Source organism: Microcaecilia unicolor, chromosome 4 (genome assembly GCF_901765095.1).
Source record: "Microcaecilia unicolor chromosome 4, aMicUni1.1, whole genome shotgun sequence".
In the NCBI taxonomy this organism is placed as follows: Eukaryota; Metazoa; Chordata; class Amphibia; order Gymnophiona; family Siphonopidae; genus Microcaecilia; species Microcaecilia unicolor.
Window position 1 is genome coordinate 347,359,636 of NC_044034.1, and position 22,316 is coordinate 347,381,951.

The 22,316-nt window shown below is 47.5% G+C and overlaps 1 protein-coding gene across 1 annotated transcript in view; it reads left to right on the top strand.

Annotated features, from left to right (window-relative positions):
* LOC115469743 (E3 ubiquitin-protein ligase TTC3-like) overlaps window positions 1-14,970 on the top strand; it is a 99,141-nt gene extending 84,171 nt beyond the window's left edge. Inside the window, exon 15 of the mRNA XM_030202530.1 lies at window positions 14,802-14,970. Coding sequence (XP_030058390.1) covers window positions 14,802-14,970 — 169 coding nt within the window. The remainder of the gene's footprint in view (window positions 1-14,801) is intronic.
* Window positions 14,971-22,316: the final 7,346 nt, after the last annotated feature.

Genomic DNA, 22,316 nt, shown 5'->3' on the forward strand with positions numbered 1-22,316 from the left:
GTATAGTGATGCACAGACTCTCATGGCTGCATGCCTCTGGCCTGGACAATCAAGTCCAGCAGCGGATTGCGGATGTCCCTTGTTGGGGGGATAATATTTTTGGTGAGAAAGTCGAGCAAGTGGTTGATCAGATCACGCAGTGGGAAACCGCTATGGACAATCTCTCCCGCCGGGCGCTTTCTGCTACTACCTCATCAGGTAGACGATTTTTCCTGGGAAGGAAGAATGCTCCCTATGCTTATAAAAAGCGTTTGTACAATCCTCCTTCTCGACAGCCTTCTCAGGCTCATCCCCAGCGTGCTCGTTCTCCCCAGCAAAAGCAAGGGACGGGCTTTTTACTGGCTGCAGCTGAGCATAGCTGCTATAAAGGTGTCTGTGCCGGATGACTTGCCGGTCGGGGAGAGGTTAACATTTTTTCACCAAAGGTGGCCTCTGATAACCTCTGATCGGTGGGTTCTTCAAATTGTCCGGTTAGGATACTCGCTCAATTTGAAATCCAGACCTCCAAATTGCCCACCAGGAGCTCAATCCTTCAGCTTCCAGCACAGGCAGGTACTTGCAGAGCAACTCTCCGCCCTTCTCGGCGCCAATGCGGTTGAGCCCGTTCCACCAGGGCAAGTAGGGCTGGGATTCAATTCCAGGTACTTTCTTGTGCAAAAGAAAACAGGGGCGGGATGCGTCCCATCCTAGACCTAAGGGCCCTGAACAAATTCCTAGTCCCACCCTTCTTCCCGTGATTCGGGAGAATGATTGGCTATGCTGTCTGGACTTAAAGGATGCTTATACACACATCCCGATACTTCCAGCTCACAGGAGGTATCTTCGATTCCGTCTGGGAACGCACACTTCCAGTATTGTGTGCTGCTCTTTGGTCTGGCATCTGCGCCCAGGGTCTTTACAAAATGCCTGGCAGTAGTTGCAGCGTCGCTACGCAGACTGGGAGTCCATGTGTTCCCTTATTTCGACGATTGGCTGATGAAGAACACATCAGAGGCAGGAGCTCTACAGTCCATGCAGATGACTATTCAACTGCTGGAGCTACTCGGGTTTGTTATTACCCCAAGTCCCATCTTTTCCCTGTTCAGAAACTGGAATTTATAGGAGCTCTGCTGGACTCACAGACGGCTCGTGCCTATCTTCCAGAGGCGAGAGCAGACAATCTTCTGTCTCTAGTTTCCTTGGCCAGGGCGTCTCAGCAGATGTTGAGACTTCTAGGCCATATGGCCTCCACAGTCCATGTGATACCCATGGCCCGTCTTCACATGAGATCAGCTCAGTGGACCCTAGCTTCTCAGTGGTAACAAGCTGCAGGGGATCTAGAGGATGAAATCCAGCTGTCCACAATTCCCTTCAGTGGTGGACAGTTCGATCCAATTTGACCATGGGACGTCCCTTTCAAATTCCTCAGTCACAAAAAGTGCTGACAACAGATGCATCCCTCCTGGGGTGGGGAGCTCATGTCGATGGGCTTCACACTCAAGGAGTTTGGTCCCTCCAGGAAAAAGGTCTTCAGATCAATCTCCTGGAGTTGCGAGCGGTCTCTGCTCCCAATTCCTCCTTCCTGTTTTTGACCCCACAAAAAAAAAATAAGAAGAAGTTAGAGGAGAGAGTGCATCTTAGGAGGTGGTCATCCTTCACAAAAAAAAAAAAAAAGAAGAACAGTGAGGAGCTGTTCTTCAAGGCCTGCTGGTCATAGTGCTCTGAGTATGCACACACATTCATCTGGTCCTTCCCTTCCCTCTCCCCCCTTTTCTAGTGTAACCGCGCCTCTGCCTCCTCTCTCTTCAGTAATGGGAGGGGTTCCTAGTGTACCTCTGGGAGCTGATTGGAACAACAAGTTGGGGTGGAGTAGAGGAAGACGAGTAAGGAACACAGAACTCATACAGAGCCTTGTGGAATCCTGAGGTCATTTATGACTCCATACAGTTTTGCTTTCAGGGGTCAAGTGGAAAGTCTTTGGCTGGGATGCTGTGGTGGCCTTCCTTCATCAGGATGTCTGCTCCCTCTGAGAGGGCATGCTGCTGCGCTGTTCAGCACTTCATCTCCTCTGTTAGCAGCCTTTGCCACGTGTGTGCAGTCTCTCCCTGAAGAAACTGTAAGGCAGGCAACCTCTGGTGGCGCGTTGCAGATAGGTTGGGGCAGCCAGGTGCGGTAGAGTTTGGTCAGGGCAGTTCCCTGGAGCCAAATTTTGCAGAAAGCTCCATCATTTTGGCAGTGCTCTCTTCCATTTGGGCTCTCGCTGATGAGCCCTCGGTGCTTACGAGATATGATTCATGAGGTGATGTGCCTCCCTTCTTGCTAGAGTGTGTGCTCTTATTGCTCCAGGCTTTCTGTTTGAAGCAGGGCTTACCAGTTCCTGCAGTGCTGGTACCATTGGGGACCTAAGAGACAGGGGGTCCTTTAGAGGCAAAATTGCTACATTTGGCTGATAGGCAGGAACAGGGTGACTTGGCCTGGTTGGGTTCTTTCGCATCCTTAGATAATTTTTTGGATGTTGAGGACTTGTGGGAACATAGTAACATAGTAAATGACGGCAGAAAAAGACCTGCACGGTCCATCCAGTCTGCCCAACAAGATAAACTCATATGTGCTAGTTTTTTGTGTATACCTTACCTTGATTTGTACATGTCTTTTTCAGGGCACAGACCGTATAAGTCCACCCAGTACTATCCCCGCCTCCCACCACCGGCTCTGGCACAGACCGTATAAGTCTACCCAGCACTATCCCCGCCTCCCAACCACCAGCCCTGGCACAGACCGTATAAGTCTGCCCAGCACTAGCCCCGCCTCCCAACCGTCTCTGCCACCCATTCAAGGCTAAGATGACCCTCAGGTTGAGGGAGCTAATATTCCTCCCGGAAAGGACCCATCATTGGATGTTACTATGTCATGGGCTTCAATCTGAGGGGTGTTTTTCTTGCTGTGATTGTCAATTTAGCTCAGCTGGCTCGGGCCCTCCTCTGTTCGTTTCACTCAGTCTGTGTTTAACCAATGCCCAACACAATTGTGTTTCACTCTACGCATCATCAGGAGCGATGATTCTGATCCTAAAAAAACAACAGTGAGGAATACTATCTTGCTTCCTACTACTACTACTTAACATTTCTAAAGCGCTACTAGGGTTACGCAGCCCTGTACAATTTAACATAAAAGGACAGGCCCTGCTCAAAGAGCTTACAATCTAAAGGACAAGTGAGTAGACTTCCTAGATTATGTTTCTAGATTATGTTCCTAGATTGTTTCTGATAAATCACTTTGTGTTTATATGTTTCACATACCTTATCATATTTTCTATTTCATTATGCTCTACATATTTAAATAATTGTGATAGCAACATTACCTTTTCAACTAAAGTAGGAAGTGACCAATGTGAATTTTTGGATATGACAATTAATTACTCTGAGGGTTCCTTCTCTACAAACGTTTTCCACAAATCTACTGATAGAAATACCTTGTTACATTATACAAGTCACCATCCCACCCCCTTAAAAGATGGTATCCCCATTGGACAGTTTTTAAGGATACGCAGAATATGTACCTATAAGGAAGATTTCTTGGATCAGGCAGAATTGATGTGAAAGCGCTTCAGAGAACGGGGTTACCCTAAAAAAATTGTGCACCCACAATTCCAGGAATAACATGTATAGAATGTTTGTACGTTTGGGAAGCTTGCCAGGTGCCCTTGGCCTGGATTGGCCGCTGTCATGGACAGGATGCTGGACTCATTGGACCCTTGGTCTTTTCCCAGTGTGGCATTACTTATGTACTTATATAAAGCATTTAAAAGGGCATATAATGCACATCGGGAGTGGCTGCTAGAGAAGGGGAGGGAAAGTAAAGAAAATAGAATTTCATGTATCCTCCCGTATGTAGCAAACATTGAAAGAGTGAAAAAAATCATACAAAAACATTGGACTCTGTTTGGGCTTCATAAGGCATTTCAGCATACCCCCAGATTTACATACAAGAGGGGATTAAATTTGGGAGAGAAATTAAGAAAAGGCAGGAGTGTTTCAAACACAGAAGGGGGTCACTATAAATGTACAGGTTGTAGATATTGCCCTTTTAGTAATGGAAGGTAAATGGATTAGGATCCCTAATCAGGACAAAGAAAAAAGGTTTTCTCCGAGGACAAGCAGGCTGCTTGTTCTCACTGATGGGTGACGTCCACGGCAGCCCCTCCAATCGGAAACTTCACTAGCAAAGTCCTTTGCTAGTCCTCGCGCACACCGCGCATGCGCGGCCGTCTTCCCGCCCGAAACCGGCTCGAGCCGGCCAGTCTTCTTTTGTCCGCACTCGGTACGGTCGTATTTTCGCCGTGTCGAGCCCCGGAAAGTCGACCTCGCGCGTCCAAATTGTTTTGAGCGTGTTTTTTCTTCGGAAAAGCTTTTGCTTAAGTCGGGAAGTGCTCCGGAAACCCTCCACCGGGTTTCGTGTCAATCCTCCCCGTACTTCCAGCTTTTTGCCCCGGTAAGTTTTCTTTCGTCGTCGGGGTAGGCCTCTTTTCGGCCTCGGTCGAGATTTTCTCCCTCTGAAGTTTTGGTGCTCTTTTTCCGTCATTTCGGATTTTGATTTCGCCGGCGTGATTTTTCCGCCCATGACATCGAAGCCTTCCAGCGGCTTCAAGAAGTGCACCCAGTGCGCCCGGGTTATCTCGCTCACTGATCGACACTCGTCGTGTCTTCAGTGTCTGGGGGCCGAGCACCGCCCTCAGAACTGCAGTCTGTGTTCCCTGCTTCAGAGGCGGACTCAGGTAGCGAGACTAGCCCAGTGGAACGTGTTGTTCTCGGGCTCTTCGTCGGCATCGGCACCGGGATCTTCGAGTGCATCGACGTCGTCAGCGTCCAGACCATCTTCCTCGGCCGCCCCTGCATCGAGTGCATCGAGGCATCGGGCCTCTGCATCGGCGCCGAGACATCGGATAGCTGCATCGACGTCGGTGGTACCGGGACCTCGTCTGCTGATGTCGTCGGACGGTGGTGCATCGTCAGGAGTGCAGGTGAGGGCTGTCCATTCCCCTGCTGGTGGCGGTGAGCCTTCGGGTGGGTCTCCTCCTACCCTGAGGGCTCCTGCGGTACAGCCCCCCCGAGACCGACCTCCTTCGGCCTCGGCCCCGAGGAAGCGACGGATGGATTCTACGTCCTCCTCGTCGGTGCCGGGGAGCTCCGGTGACATGCTTCGGAAGAAATCGAAGAAGCATCGACACCGGTCTCCTCCCCGTGTCGGCACCGAGAGCTCTGGGTCGCCGAGGGATTCGGCACCCAGCAGGCATCGGCACCGAGAGGACCGCTCACCCTCTGTTCAAGAGGTGTCGATGCGCTCCACTCTGGACAGCCCGGAACAGCCTCCTCGCCCGGAACAGGTTCTGACGTCGACGCCTGCATCGACCTCTCAGCCTTTTTCTGCAGCCACTCTGAACGAGAGCCTCCGGGCCGTTCTCCCAGAGATTCTGGGAGAGCTGTTGCGCCCTACCCCTCCGGTACCGGCGGTGCTTGCGCCTCCGGTACCGTCGAGCGTGGCGCCGGCTGGCCCATCGCCCAGGTTGAGGTCCCCGACGTCGGTACCGCGTGCGGTGCCGACCGCGGCCACCTCCCAGGAGGGCTCCCCGACTACGTCGGCGGAGGGAGCTTCGCCGATGCGGGCCAGGGAGTCTACCTCTCGACGCCCCCATCGTGGACGTGGCTCCACGGAGTCGAGAAGGGCGAGGTTGCAGACACAGGTCCGTGAACTTGTGTCTGACACCGAGGGTGAGGCCTCGTGGGAGGAAGAGGAAGATCCCAGATATTTCTCTGACGAGGAGTCTGAGGGTCTTCCGTCTGATCCCACTCCCTCTCCTGAGAGACAGCTTTCTCCTCCCGAGAGTCTGTCTTTTGCCTCCTTTGTCCGGGAGATGTCTACGGCCATCCCCTTCCCGGTGGTTGTGGAGGACGAGCCCAGGGCTGAAATGTTTGAGCTCCTGGACTATCCTTCTCCACCTAAGGAAGCGTCCACTGTTCCCTTGCACCATGTCCTGAAAAAGACATTGCTTGCGAACTGGACCAAGCCATTAACTAATCCCCACATTCCCAAGAAGATCGAGTCCCAGTACCGGATCCATGGGGACCCAGAGCTGATGCGCACTCAGTTGCCTCATGACTCTGGAGTTGTGGATTTGGCCCTAAAGAAGGCTAAGAGTTCTAGGGAACATGCTTCGGCGCCCCCGGGCAAGGACGCTAGAACCTTAGACTCCTTTGGGAGGAAGGCCTACCATTCCTCTATGCTCGTGTCCAAGATCCAGTCTTACCAGCTCTACACGAGCATACACATGCGGAACAATGTGCGGCAGTTGGCGGGCTTGGTTGCTCTTCCCCCTGAGCAAGCCAAGCCTTTTCAGGAGGTGGTCAGGCAGCTGAAGGCGTGCAGAAAATTCCTGGCCAGAGGAGTTTATGACACTTTTGATGTTGCGTCCAGGGCCGCTGCTCAAGGTGTGGTGATGCGCAGGCTCTCATGGCTGCGTGCCGCCGACCTGGAGAATAGAATCCAGCAGCGGATTGCGGACTCGCCTTGCCGTGCGGACAATATTTTTGGTGAAAAAGTCGAACAGGTGGTAGAGTCTCTCCACCAGCGGGACACCGCATTCGACAAATTCGCCCGCCGGCAGCCTTCAGCTTCTACCTCTACAGGTAGACGATTTTTCGGGGGAAGGAAGACTGTTCCCTACTCTTCTGGCAAGCGTAGGTACAATCCTCCTTCCCGACAGCCTGCGGCCCAGGCTAAGCCCCAGCGCGCTCGCTCTCGTCAGCAGCGTGCGACTCAGCAAGGCCCCGCGGCTCCCCAGCAAAAGCAAGGGGCGAGCTTTTGACTGGCTCCAGCAGAGCATAGCCGACATCCAAGTGTCCGTGCCGGGCGACCTGCCAGTCGGAGGGAGGTTGAAAGCTTTTCACCGAAGGTGGCCTCTCATAACCTCCGATCAGTGGGTTCTGCAAATAGTCCGGCAGGGGTACACCCTCAATTTGACCTCAAAACCTCCAAATTGTCCACCGGGAGCTCAGTCTTACAGCTTCCAGCACAAGAAGGTACTTGCAGAGGAACTCTCCGCCCTTCTCAGCGCCAATGCGGTCGAGCCCGTGCCATCCGGGCAAGAAGGGCTGGGATTCTATTCCAGGTACTTCCTTGTGGAAAAGAAAACAGGGGGGATGCGTCCCATCCTAGACCTAAGGGCCCTGAACAAATATCTCGAAAAAGAAAAGTTCAGGATGCTTTCCCTGGGCACCCTTCTCCCCATGATTCAGCAAAACGATTGGCTATGCTCTCTGGACTTGAAGGATGCCTACACACACATCCCGATACTGCCAGCTCACAGACAGTATCTGCGATTTCAGTTGGGCACACGCCACTTCCAGTACTGTGTGCTACCCTTTGGGCTCGCCTCTGCGCCCAGGGTGTTCACCAAGTGCCTAGCTGTGGTAGCAGCGGCGCTTTGCAGGCTGGGGGTGCACGTGTTCCCATATCTCGACGATTGGCTGGTGAAGAACACATCCGAGGCAGGAGCCCTGCAGTCCATGCAGATGACTATTCGCCTACTGGAGCTACTGGGGTTTGTGATAAATTATCCAAAGTCCCACCTTCTTCCAGTGCAGAGACTCGAATTCATAGGAGCTCTGCTGGATTCTCGGACGGCTCGCGCCTATCTCCCAGAGACGAGAGCCAACATCTTGTTGTCCCTCGTCTCGCGGGTGCGAGCGTCCCAGCAGATCACAGCTCGGCAGATGTTGAGATTGCTGGGCCACATGGCCTCCACAGTTCATGTGACTCCCATGGCCCGCCTTCACATGAGATCTGCTCAATGGACCCTAGCCTCCCAGTGGTATCAGGCCGCTGGGGGTCTGGAGGACGTGATCCACCTGTCCACGAGTTTTCTCGAATCCCTGTATTGGTGGACCATTTGCTCCAATTTGACTCTGGGACGTCCCTTCCAAATCCCTCAGCCAAGGAAAGTGCTGACTACGGATGCGTCCCTTCTGGGATGGGGAGCTCATGTCGATGGGCTTCACACCCAAGGAAGCTGGTCCCTCCAGGAACGCGGTCTACAGATCAATCTCCTGGAGTTACGAGCGATCTGGAACGCTCTGAAGGCTTTCAGAGATCGGCTGTCCCACCAAATTATCCAAATTCAGACAGACAACCAGGTTGCCATGTACTATGTCAACAAGCAGGGGGGCACCGGATCTCGCCCCCTGTGTCAGGAAGCCGTCAGCATGTGGCTCTGGGCTCGCCGTCACGGCATGGTGCTCCAAGCCACATATCTGGCAGGCGTAAACAACAGTCTGGCCGACAGGTTGAGCAGGATTATGCAGCCTCACGAGTGGTCGCTCAACTCCCGAGTGGTGCGCCAGATCTTCCAAGCGTGGGGCACCCCCTTGGTGGATCTCTTCGCATCTCGAGTGAACCACAAAGTCCCTCAGTTCTGTTCCAGGCTTCAGGCCCACGGCAGACTGGCTTCGGATGCCTTCCTCCTGGACTGGGGGGAGGGCCTGCTGTATGCTTATCCTCCCATCCCTCTGGTGGGGAAGACTTTGTTGAAACTCAAGCAAGACCGAGGCACCATGATTCTGATTGCTCCTTTTTGGCCGCGTCAGATCTGGTTTCCTCTTCTTCTGGAGTTATCCTCCAAAGAACCGTGGAGATTGGAGTGTTTTCCGACCCTCATCACGCAGGACGAAGGGGCTCTTCTGCATCCCAACCTCCAGTCTCTGGCTCTCACGGCCTGGATGTTGAGGGCGTAGACTTTGCCTCTTTGGGTCTGTCAGAGGGTGTCTCCCGCATCTTGCTTGCTTCCAGGAAAGACTCCACTAAGAGAAGTTACTTCTTTCATTGGAGGAGGTTTGCCGTCTGGTGTGACAGCAAGGCCCTAGATCCTCGCTCTTGTCCTACACAGACCCTGCTTGAATACCTTCTGCACTTGTCTGAGTCTGGTCTTAAGACCAACTCCGTAAGGGTTCACCTTAGTGCAATCAGTGCATACCATTACCAAGTGGAAGGTAAGCCGATCTCAGGACAGCCTTTAGTTGTTCGCTTCATGAGAGGTTTGCTTTTGTCAAAGCCCCCTGTCAAACCTCCTACAGTGTCATGGGATCTCAATGTCGTTCTCACCCAGCTGATGAAACCTCCTTTTGAGCCACTGAATTCCTGCCATCCGAAGTACTTGACCTGGAAGGTCATTTTCTTGGTGGCAGTTACTTCGGCTCGTAGAGTCAGTGAGCTTCAGGCCCTGGTAGCCCAGGCCCCTTACACCAAATTTCATCACAACAGGGTAGTCCTCCGCACTCACCCTAAGTTTCTGCCAAAGGTCGTGTCGGAGTTCCATCTGAACCAGTCAATTGTCTTGCCAACATTCTTTCCCCGTCCTCATTCCTGCCCTGCTGAACGTCAGCTGCACACATTGGACTGCAAGAGAGCATTGGCCTTCTACCTGGAGCGGACACAGCCCCACAGACAGTCCGCCCAATTGTTTGTTTCTTTTGATCCCAATAGGAGGGGAGTGGCTGTAGGGAAACGCACCATATCCAATTGGCTAGCAGATTGCATTTCCTTCACTTACGCCCAGGCGGGGCTGGCTCTTGAGGGTCATGTCACGGCTCATAATATTAGAGCCATGGCTGCGTCGGTAGCCCACTTGAAGTCAGCCTCCATTGAAGAAATTTGCAAAGCTGCGACGTGGTCATCTGTCCACACATTCACATCTCATTACTGCCTGCAGCAGGATACCCGACGCGACAGTCGGTTCGGGCAGTCAGTTCTTCAGAACCTGTTTGGGCTTTAGGATCCAACTCCACCCCCCGAGGGCCCTGTTTGTTCTGTTCCAGGCTGCACTCTGTTAGTTGGTAAATTTTTTAGGTCAATCTCAGTTATGTCCTCGCCGTTGCGAGGCCCAATTGACCTTGGTTGTTGTTTTGAGTGAGCCTGGGGGCTAGGGATACCCCATCAGTGAGAACAAGCAGCCTGCTTGTCCTCGGAGAAAGCGAATGCTACATACCTGTAGAAGGTATTCTCCGAGGACAGCAGGCTGATTGTTCTCACAAACCCGCCCGCCTCCCCTTTGGAGTTGTGTTTTCCCTTGAAGTGTATTGTCTTGCTACATACTGGACTGGCCGGCTCGAGCCGGTTTCGGGCGGGAAGACGGCCGCGCATGCGCGGTGCGCGCGGGCGCGCGAGGACTAGCAAAGGACTTTGCTAGTGAAGTTTCCGATTGGAGGGGCTGCCGTGGACGTCACCCATCAGTGAGAACAATCAGCCTGCTGTCCTCGGAGAATACCTTCTACAGGTATGTAGCATTCGCTTTACTTAAAGAGTAAAACAAATTTTGAGTCTGATTATGTTATATACGCAATCCAGTGCCCATGTGGCTTGATATACATAGGACAAACAATAAAGAAAATTAAATACTGAATTGCACAACATCTAAGCAATATAAGACTGAGTAAAAGGGAAGCCCCACTGGTGAATCACTGGATCTAATTAGGACATGGAGTGGAAGAATTGAGATTTACGGTATTGGTACAAATAGAAGCCACCAGGGGGGGCAATATACTACACAATATGTTAAAGATAGAACAATGTTTTATCTTCCAATGGAGGACAGTTTCTCCAACAGGATTAAACAAAACTATTGAGTGGGCGGGGTTATAAAAGACAGGAACTGTGCAATCCACTGGTGAAGGGACAGAAACTTGGATGGACCCATGAGTGTTGTCTGAGGAGGAGTAATCCCCATTTGATACAGGCAGGTGGGTGTTCCGACCTGACTGAGCTGTAGAGCATAATGAAATAGAAAATATGATAAGGTATGTGAAACATATAAACACAAAGTGATTTATCAGAAACATAATCTAGGAAGCAAGATAGTATTCCTCACTGTTGTTTTTTTAGAATCAGAATCATCGCCCCTGATGATGCGTAGAGCGAAACACAATTGTGTTGGGCATTGGTTAAACACAGACTGAGTGAAATGAACAGGGGAGGGATTAACAATGGAGGTACTGTGTAGCCTGATCCAGTTGAGCTGAATTGGCAATCACAGCAAGAAAAACAGCCCTCAGATTGAAGCCCATGACATTGAGATGCAAATTGAAAAAAGAAGCAATTAACAATTCACCAGGAAAAGAGAATCTTAGGAAAAGTGACTGTTTTATGATACCAGGGAGAGTCATTTTGACTGCTGTACTGGATATTAAGAACTTTTCTGTGGTTAGATATAGAATCACAGTTAAATTCTTTATAGAAAAAGGAAAGACAAACGGTGTTGTTAATATATGGGTGAGAACTCACTTTGGAACTTGTGATAGTTTGAATCACTCACGCTGTGAATTTAAAACAATTTAATGTTAGTTTGGTGTGAATGTGTGTGATTGAGTATGTGAAGGTGAGGGAGTTTTAATGTTTTATAGAATTATAAATTTGTAAGGAATAAAGAATAAATAAAGAATTCATATTAAAAACAACCAAAGTTACTAGGGTAATTGATATATAATTGTAACGTTTTGAGGAATTTCTCACAGAGGTTAGAGGGGATACATATTCATTAGGGATATCCTAGAAAGTATGGTGTGCTTGCGGTCTTTGAGGACTGAACTTGGACAAGCCTGCTATAGAAGAGGTTTCAGAGCTTGCTTACTAGTACTACTACTACTTAGCATTTATATAGCGCTACTTAGACATAAGTCTTGTAAAACAAGTCACATGCAGTATCCCAAAAGGATAAAAATATAACTGTAAAATATATTTTGGAGCTTCTGAAGTTGTATTCTCTTGGAGTAGGTGCAGGGCCTCTGTCCTTTTAATTACCCTTGATCTTCCTTCAACCTCCCATTTCAGCCACTAAGAGTAACCCTGCAGTGGTTTGAATAGCACCAGAGAGAAAATGATTAGCTCTCTTCATGTATCAAGTTCCAAATTAACATCAAGGGATTCTCCTTTACTGAAGGGTGGGGGGGAGGGGAGAGAGGGGGGGATTCTGCTTTTTTTAGGATGTTATAATGCTGCCCATCCATGCAGAGAGTGGGGTAGCTGAGTTATGCTCCTGCTTGAAGTAGCATGTCAGTTTTCTCCTTGTTTATTAACCATGTTTCATATGAACTTATGCCATTTTTAAAAATGCGTATGAAATTGATGTGTGTTATTAGATGAACCCTACTAGATATGGTATTCCTTACCTGTAGAGTATGCTTTCCCTTGATTGGTAACTTTGTCCTTTGTAAGCTGCATAGAAGGCTTTCTTTTCAGATATTATCTGAGGAATGGCCAAGTGGTTAGAGCACCGGTCTTGCAATCCAGAGGTGGCCAGTTCAAATCCCACTGCTGCTCCTTGTGATCTTGGGCAAATCACTTAACCCTCCATTGCCTCAGGAACAAACTTAGATTGTGAGCCCTCCTGGGATAGAGAAATATCCAGTGTACCTGAATGTAACTCACCTTGAGCTACTACTGAAAAAGGTGTGAGCAAAATCCAAATAAATTATTTGAGATTCTATGGCTACTATCTGAGATTTTACATGGAATGTTGCTACTATTTGAGATTCTACATGGAATGTTGCTACTATTTGAAATTCTGTTGCTACTATTTGAGATTCTACATGGAATGTAGCTATAGTGGAGGAGTGAGCACCGGTCTTGCAATACAGAGGTGGCCAGTTCAAATCCCACTGGTGCTCCTTGTGATCTTGGGCAAGTCACTTAACCCTCCCTTGCCTCAGGTGCAAACTTAAGATTGTGAGCCCTCCTGGGACAGAGAAATATCCAATGTACTTGAATGTAACTCACCTTGAACTACTACTGAAAAAGTTGTGAGCAAAATCGAAATAAAATACAAAAATAAAATAATGTGAGCACAGGGGTTCTGAACCAGTGATGCTAGAAAGAGGTCAAACAGAGTACAGAAAAGTCTTAGCAGTGTGATGAAACTTACTACACAGAGTGAAGGCAGTTATTAGCACAGTTATTGGTAATATAACTGTATTGTAATTTTAACAATGTTAGCAGCTAACATGACATATGTTGCTGACAGTCACTTGTGATTTAGGGAGGGGGTATGAGAATTTCACATTATCAGTTAAAGGGATGCAAGAATCAAAATAGGATAAGAACCCCTGCATTAGCTTAAGGACGGGTTGGGGTGCTAGTCATAGTGGCCTGGCTTACTTGGCCATTACTCAGTCCTCACTTTGGAGAATTATGGGAATTTGTAATCCATCTACCTAAAGTGTGAGAAGTACAGCTAAGTAGACTGGGCCAATTTGTATTTACAGTATTATGCTACTGTAATTATGATCTGTTAAGTAAATAAGATGAATTTCTTTCAAATGTTACTATGCTTTTTTTTATTGGACATAAATGATCTGAAGTTGTTGAATGTGCAAACTTAATCACATGTGGCCACAGCCAGTCAGGTTTTCAGGATATCCATAATAAATATTCATGAGAGAGATCTGCATGCACTTCCTGTACTGCATGCAAATCTCTCTCTCATGACCCAGGGCTATGGAGTCGGTACACAAAACCTTCGAGTCTGACTCCTCTGTTTTCTACTGTCCATCGCTGACTGATAGGCTTTACATTTTTTGTTCTGGATCTAAAGTACTGGTAAATATAATTTACATTTACCAGTACTTTAGATCCAGGACAAAAATAGATGATATATATTAAATTTAACTGTTTATTATATACTAGTAAAAAAGCCTCGTTTCTGATGCAAATGAAACGGGGGCTAGCAAGGTTTTCTTCTGTGTGCATGTGGGAGTGTGTGTGTTCCTCCTGCCCTCTCTGCCCTCTCTCCCCTCCCCCCTCTGAGTCCTTCATTGTTAGAGAGAGCGATTTGATTTCCTGCTTTGCTGTTTTCCTTTACTGTTTGTGTTAGAGAGAGAGAGAGCGAGGGCGGGGCAGACACTCATGGGGAAACCGGATATCTCTCCCCCTTCACACTTCCGGTTGGAGGCTTCATAGAACGTTGGTGTTGCCTTTTATATATAGAGATCAGCTGTGTTTTTTGTTTTGAAGCTGGAGTTTATACACGTTTAATGACTCTGAATCCACGACTTCGATTCCACAGCCCTGCCTAAAGCACTAAGCATCAATGTCTAAGAATAATCACAATGGGACTGCTACAACTCTAATACGATAACAAACTGATACCACTCCTAATTCCAAACAAAGAAAACGTCTATTTTTATGTTTATTGGGGGGGGGTGGGGAGAGTTTGAAATAAGACTGACTCCAAAACAGTGCTGTTTATTTTGCATAGTGTGTAATAAACCTTTTTTTTCAGGGGATTGGAGTAGCTCTTTATTTTATTCCACTTTTTCCAAGCAAGGGTACAATCAAATTTTATGTAATTATGCCCAGAATCCTGGGCAGAAGAGCTATTTGAAAGACGTTCTAAAACAATAAGCCATAAAATTACTTTCTCTTCAGTGCAAATATTACCAGTTTTCAGATAGCACACCAAGGATGCAGGCTGAGTTTTAAAAGAATTAATTGTTTTACTCCATAAAGGTGCAAATGGTTACTACTTATACTTTTGTTTTGCACTGCACAGGGTGTGTGTACTTATTCACAGCCTGTGTTTATGTGTAGCCTCCAGGAATGTGATAGTACAGTATTGCTGTTGCTTGTGAACTGCAGTCCTTTGCTTTCGATTCTGCTTTTTGACACTGTTTGCTTGGATACATGTTTAATAGGCAGGGTTTGCTTCCTGTTTGAGCAGCAGTTTATAAGCCCATTGTACTTGCTGAATGATCAGGAAATGCTTTTTCTGTTACACTTTCCAGTAGGTTAGTTGCAAGCCCCCACCTTTCTGCTTCATTAGACTGTAAAGGAAATGACAAAAAAGGGAAGAGCAAAAAAGAGTCGGAACTCAAGGATCAAAGGTGTTCTCAGAATCCAGATAAGGCAAGTCTGAATCTTTTTGCTACCTTTGTGTTGTGGGCATTGGAATGATTTAAAGTGATAGTACATGATGGGGGACGTTACCTAGGATGGTAACATCCCACTTATGGGATAAATTGAAGGGTATTTTAGCATTGAGTGTTTGTGGTAGTAGGGGAGGATTATCACCAAAGTGGGGGAAGGGAAGGGGGAGAGAGGTTGGGAAATGGAACTTTCTGTAGTTTTTGCAACTGCATTTAAAGTGGTTTACATAGTATATACAGGTACTTATTTGTACTTGGGGCAGTGGAGGGTTAAGTGACTTGCCCAGAGTCACAAGGAGCTGTAGTGGGAATCGAACCAGTTCCCCAGGAACTGGGTCCTCTGCACTAACTACTAGCTACTCCTCCATGGGGGAGAGATGTTGGGAGGGAAAGGAAGGGGAGAAGATGCTGCCGGGGGGTGGGGGGGAGGTGGGGAAGAATTGTTGGACATGGGGTGGAGCAGGGGCATAGCCAGGCTTTGGTGGGAGGGGTGTCCGGAGCAGAGGTGAGGGGGCACTTTACCCCCCCCCCCCCCCACCACCATTGCTGACCCCCCCTTCTGCCACCACCACCAACTTTGACCCCCCTCCCTGCTGATGACCCTCTCGACCTCCCCCCTCCCGCCGCCAACCCCCCTGCTGCTGCCTACCTTTTGCTTGTGTGGGACCCCAACCCCCACCAGCCGAGGTACTCCTCTTCTGGTGCAAGGCAAGGCTTCGTTCTGTTTCTGAGTCTGACGTCCTGCACATTGTACGTTGTACATGCAGGACGTCAGACTCACAGAAACAGAACGAAGCCTTGCAGACTCTCGACACACCCCCCTCCTGCCGCCAACCCGCTGGCGGGGGACCCAGAAACAGAACTCCGGACCCCCCTCCCACCAAAGCCTGGCTACGCCCCTGCTCCACCCCATGTCCAACATTTCTTCCCCCCCCCCCCCCCCCCCCCCCCCCCCCCCCCCGGCAGCATCTTCTGTTGTCGGCAGGGGGGTCCAGGGCCAAATATACGGGGGCCAAGGCCCCTTTGGCCCCACTTTAAAGATGTCCAGAACTCCCTTCTACCAAGCTCTTTAGTTGGCAGTAGCATCCTTGAGCCACCAACAACATACTTAGTTGTATGGCTTAAAACCCTTTAGTGTCCAATGTTCCCATGAATCTGTTCCCATATGGCTTATTACGGGAACATTGGACACTAAAGGGTTAAATATGCATGGGGTGCAGGCATTGATGGCTTATGGACATTGCTGCTGCCCGCCAAGCTTGGTAAAAAGACGTTCTGGCCACCTTCGGAGGAAGTCTTCAGCTGCCAAAACTTGAGGATCCTCATTAGCTAAAGTATGTATGTTTTGAGGTGGGGGGTAGGGTGGGGCAGAGAAAATTTTGTGCCCACCCACTTTGGGCTCAGGCCCACCCCAAATTGGTTGTCTGGTCATGCCACTGCTGCTGTCTCTGGTCAGCAGTTTTTTTCAGTTTAAATTTAAAGTAGATCTTCTGATTGGAAGGAAGGGGTGAAGCATAGCAAGCAGAATAGTAAGAGAAGAAAGTGTCCAGACACAATGGCATCTGATAAGTTTGTTTTCTCTTAAAAGCAGCTGTACTCCAGAAACTTTGGCATTATTCAGTGTTTGAGCTGTTTTGAAGTTCTTCTCCTCCTTTCATTCCACACCCTTCTAGCTGCCTTGCATAGCACATAATGGTATTAGCAGAGTTAGTATCACACAGGTATGTTGAATTCTTTTTGTGACCAGCTCTTAGTCTGTGTTTTGACCTCTGAGTTACAAAGAGTCTGAGAGAAGTGACATCTGTCCAGATGTTTCTGTTATCCAAATTACAGAATTGCCTATCGCGAGATCCATTTTTGATGACATTGGTTAATTTTTAGAAATAGACAAAGGGAAATGTTTTTCTCATTTCCTTTTCAATTTGGTTTGCTTCACTAGTATTCTTCTGCCCTTTCCTTCCTCTCCTCTCTCCCTCCAATAAGTGGAAAACATTGCTGTTCATATAGGGAAGGGGAAAGGGAAATGGGACTTGCAAAAACCTCAGAAAGGCGGTATATCAACTACATTCAAAGCGGTTTACGTATATTCAGGTACTTATTTTGTACCGGGTCAATGGAGGGTTAAGTGACTTGCCCAGAGTCGCAAGGAGCTGCAGTGGGAATCAAACTCAGTTCCCCAGGATCAAAGTCCACTGCACTAACCACTAGGCTACTCCTCCATCTTTAGTGATCTAATTTTGTGTATCTTCTCTCGCTCACTGAACACAGCACACCTCTAGCACCTTGAACTCATCTGCCACCCTCCATTAATAAGCTGTTTGGGTCTGAAGTAGAAAGTACGATTGCACAGGTGAAGCAGACACCAGCAAGCCAGAAATAAAACTGGATCATGAGTTTGTGTCCTTTTACCATTGATTGTTTGTATGACCTGTTTATCAAGTCACTCTGACATCTTTTTACTAATGCTTAATGTGGATGTATAACATTGCACGTTATCTGCCTCGAGAACAACCAATCCAATACCAGTTCAAGGGCAATTGTTTTATTAGAAGTACAAAACACAGACTCGAAGCAGTTCTGCATTTCGGTGCTAGAGTGCCTGCTTTAGGAGCCAAAGCAAATCTGCAAAAGTAACACAAATAAAACAAAATTTGAACAAAAAAATAAAACAAATATGAAAATCATATATAAAAAAATATTTTTGTAAAAAATATATAAAGAAAACATTTCTGAGTTTGATACAGTAAGAATCTAGCACTACATAAAAAATGGTACTGTGGAACCCCGTTATAACAGTGTTTGGGATCCATAATATATCATTGCATTAAATGTGGGGTTGTGCTATATTGGGGTCAATGGAAAAGGAAAACAAATGAAGCATAAATTGATCTGTTGCAAAAGAGTTATTTGCTACATATGCAGTCATTCACACATTAAAATGATGATTCACCTTTACGGTCATTATCTTTTTAAATTTTCCTTTAGTATTGAAACTGGAGAATAATTTACAGGTTACCTTTGTAGGTTATCTACATCTGCAGCTCTTTAGCTTTAGCTAGAATTTGGCCATATGCATAGAGGAGTCTAACCTTGGGGCGTCTCTCTCCTTTTGATCTTTGCTTCATTCCAGTCGTCTTGATAGAAACATGATGGCAGATCAGAGCTGAATGGCCATCCAGTCTGCCCATCCACAGCAACCACTATCTCCTTCTTTCTGTAAGAGATCCCATGTGCCTATCTTGCACTTCCTTAAATTCAGACACAGTCCTAGTCTCCACCACCTCCACTGCGTGGCAATTCCACACATCCACCACCCTTTCTGTGAAAAAGTATTTCCTTAGATTACACCTGTGCCCTCTCATTCCAGTTTACCTTCATTTGAAAGAGGCTCACCTCATGTACATTAATGTCAGAGAAGTATTTAAATGTCTGTCATATCCCCTCTCTCTCACCTTTCTTCCAAAGTATTTATTTATTTATTTATTTATTTGTTAAATTTATACTCCCACATTTTCCCACCTATTTGCAGGCTCAATGTGGCTTACAAAGTATCGTAAGGCGATTGCCATTACGGATGATAACAAATACAAGGTTGTGTTATGGTAACAGGTAGAAGTGTTTCAGGCGTCATGGGGTCAAGTATAATAAATTGTCCAGTACGATCATAGATTATCTTGTGTTGCTGGGTGTGGGGATTTATGTTGAATCGGTGGGATAAGGTTTTTTTGAAGAGATGGGTTTTCAATGATTTCCTGAAGTTTAGGTGGTCATGTATTGTTTTCAATGCATATGGGAGTCCATTCCATAGTTGTGCGCTTATGTAGGGGAAACTAGATGCGCGAGTTGTTTTTTATCTTAACCCTTTACAGTTTGGGTAAGGTAAGTTTAGGTACGATTGTGCTGATCTGAGTCTGTTTCTAGTTGGTAGATCAATGAGGTCTGTCATGTATCCTGGGACTATGCCAGGATATGCCGTAAATGGTTTTGTGGACTAAGGTGCAGATTTTGAAGATGATCCGTCCTTTGATTGGGAGCCAGTGCAGCTTTTCTCGAAGGGGTTTGACGCTGTCAAATCGTCAGTCTGGCTGCTGTGTTTTGGGCGGTTTGTAGTTTTTTAGTGAGTTGTTCTTTGCAACCCACATAGACACCATTGCAGTAGTCTGCGTGGCTTAGGACCATTGATTATACTAGTTTATGAAAGGTATCCCTCGGGAAGAAAGGTTTTATTCATTTGAGTTTCCACATTGAGTAGAATATTTTCTGTATTACTGTTTTTACTTGGCTCTCGTGAGTGAGGTTGCAGTCGATAGTTACTCCAAGTATTTTTAGGCTATCTGAGATAGGGAGTGTGTGTCCTGGGTGTTTAAAGTTGTAGGTTTGAAGTTATGTTGAGAAGAGAGGATAAGGCAGTGTGTTGTTTTTTTTCAGTTTCAGTTGGAATGAGTTTACCCAGGAGTTCATGATGTTCAGGCTATCATTTATTTCTTTGGTTATTTCAGTCAAGTCATGTCTGAAGGGAATGTAGATTTGTGACGTCATCTGCATAGATGAATGGGTTAAGGCCTCGTTTGGATAGGGACTTGGCCAATGGGATCATCATCATGTTGAAGAGTATTGGTGATAATGGTGATCCTTGAGGGTACTCCACAGACTGCTTTCCATGGTATACGTATTGAGAGCCTTAACTCTGTCCTCATGCTTTATGAAAGACACCACTAATCAATTTTGTAGCCACCCTCTGGACCGACTCCATCCTGTTTATTATATTTTTTCGTAGGTGCCATCTCCAGACTTGCACAGATTATTCTAAATGAGGCTTCACCAGAGACTTATACAAGGGCACTATCACCTCCTTTTTTTTTTTTTCTTGTTGCCCATTCCTCTCCCTATGCACTCGAGCATCCTTCTGGCTTTGACTGTCACCTTTTTTGCCTGTTTGGCTACCTTGACATTATAGAACACAATCACCCCCAAGTACCTCTCGCCTTGACTACTGCAACCTACTCCTCACTGGCCTCCCACTTTGCCATCTATCCCCCCTACAGTCCGTTCAGAACTCTGCTGCACGTCTTATCTTCCGCCTGGACCGATATACTCATATCACCCCTCTCCTCAAATCACTTCACTGGCTTCCGATCAGGTACCGCATACAGTTCAAGCTTCTCCTACTAACCTACAAATGCACTCGATCTGCAGCCCCTCCTTACCTCTCTACCCTCATCTCCCCTTACGTTCCTACCCGTAACCTCCGCTCTCAAGACAATCCCTCCTTTCAGTACCCTTCTCCACCACCGCCAACTCCAGGCTCCGCCCTTTCTGCCTTGCCTCACCCCATGCTTGGAATAAACTCCCTGAGCCCATACTCCAGGCCCCCCTCCCTGCCCATCTTCAAATCCTTGCTCAAAGCCCACCTCTTCAATGTCGCCTTCGGCACCTAACCACTATACCTCTATAGTGGTTAGGTGGTTCCTACCATCTCTATGCTGATGACTCCCAAATCTACCTTTCTACCCCTGATATCTCAACTTGCATCCAAACCAAAGTTTCTGCATGCTTGTCTGACATTGCTGTCTGGCTGTCTCAACGCCACCTGAAATTAAACATGACCAAAACCGAACTTCTCATTTTTTCCCCCCAAACCCACCTCCCCACTCCCCCCATTTTCTATTTCTGTTGATGGCTCTCTCATTCTCCCTGTCTCCTCAGCTCGAAACCTTGGGGTTATCTTTGACTCTTCTCTCTCCTTCTCTGCTCATATCCAGCAGACCGCCAAGACCTGTCGTTTCTTTCTTTACAACGTCCGTAAAATCCGCCCCTTTCTTTCTGAGCACTCTACCAAAACCCTCATCCACACCCTTGTCACCTCTCGTTTAGACTACTGCAATCTGCTTCTTGCTGGCCTCCCACTTACTCACCTCTCTCCTCTCCAATCGGTTCAAAACTCTGCTGCCCGTCTCATCTTCCGCCAGGGTCACTTTACTCATACTACCCCTCTCCTGAAGTCACTTCACTGGCTCCCTATCCGTTTTCGCATCCTGTTCAAACTTCTTCTACTAACCTATAAATGTACTCACTCTGCTGCTCCCCAGTATCTCTCCACACTCGTCCTTCCCTACACCCCTTCCCGTGCACTCCGCTCCATGGATAAATCCTTCTTATCTGTTCCCTTCTCCACTACTGCCAACTCCAGACTTCGCGCCTTCTGTCTCGCTGCACCCTACGCCTGGAATAAACTTCCTGAGCCCCTACGTCTTGCCCCATTTTTGGCCACCTTTAAATCTAGACTGAAAGCCCACGTCTTTAACATTGCTTTTGACTCGTAACCACTCGCCTCCACCTACCCTCCTGTCCTCCTTCCTGTACACATTAATTGATTTGATTTGTTTACTTTATTTCTTGTCTATTAGATTGTAAGCTCTTTGAGCAGGCACTGTCTTCTTCTATGTTTGTGCAGCGCTGCGTATGCCTTGCAGCGCTATAGAAATGCTAAATAGTAGTAGTAGTAATATTCAAGAAATCTAGACTGCCCCAACTTGACATTTCGTCCTTTAGATTTGTAAGCTCCTTTGAGCAGGGGCTGTCCTTTTTGTTAAACTGTACAGCGCTGCGTAACCCTAGTAGCGCTCTAGAAATGTTAAGTAGTAGTAAGTTTTGCTGTTTCATACAGTGAAGTACTTCACCCCTATACTGTACCTTTCTCTTGGATTTTTGCAACCTAAGTGTATGGCCCTGTGTTTTTTAGCATTAAGTCTGGGTTGCCAATTGCTGGACCATTCTTCAAGTGTCACTAGATCCCTCCACATTCTATTCATGCCCTCCAGGGTGTCCACCCAAGTACAAAGTTTGGTATTGTCCACAAAGAGACAAACTTTACCAGACAGTCCTTCCACAATATCACTCACAAGGACCAATCCCTGCTGTACATCACTGATCCTTTTCCTCGGAGCAAACGCCATTTACCACTATGTTTCCTTCCACTTAACCAGTTTTTAACCCATCTAGCACCCCTCTTATATCCAACTATATGGTCATCCAGTCAAAGAAATCAGATTTGTCTGACAAGTCCTGCCTCTAATGAAACCATGTTGCCTCGAGTCCTGCAGTCCATTCAGTCCTAGAAACCTCACAATCCTCCGCTTTAGAAGCGTTTCCATTAGTTTACTAACCACCGAGGTCAGTCTAAGAGGTTTGTAATTCCCAACCTTTTCCTTACTTCCACTCTTATGCAGAGGGATCATATCTGCCTTTCTCCAGTCCTCCGAGACTACTCCAGACTCTAAGGAAGGGTTGAAGAGATAAGAGAACAGAGCTGCCAAAACTTCCCCGAGTTCTTTGAGCACCCTCAGATGTATTCCATCAGGCCCTATTGCTTTG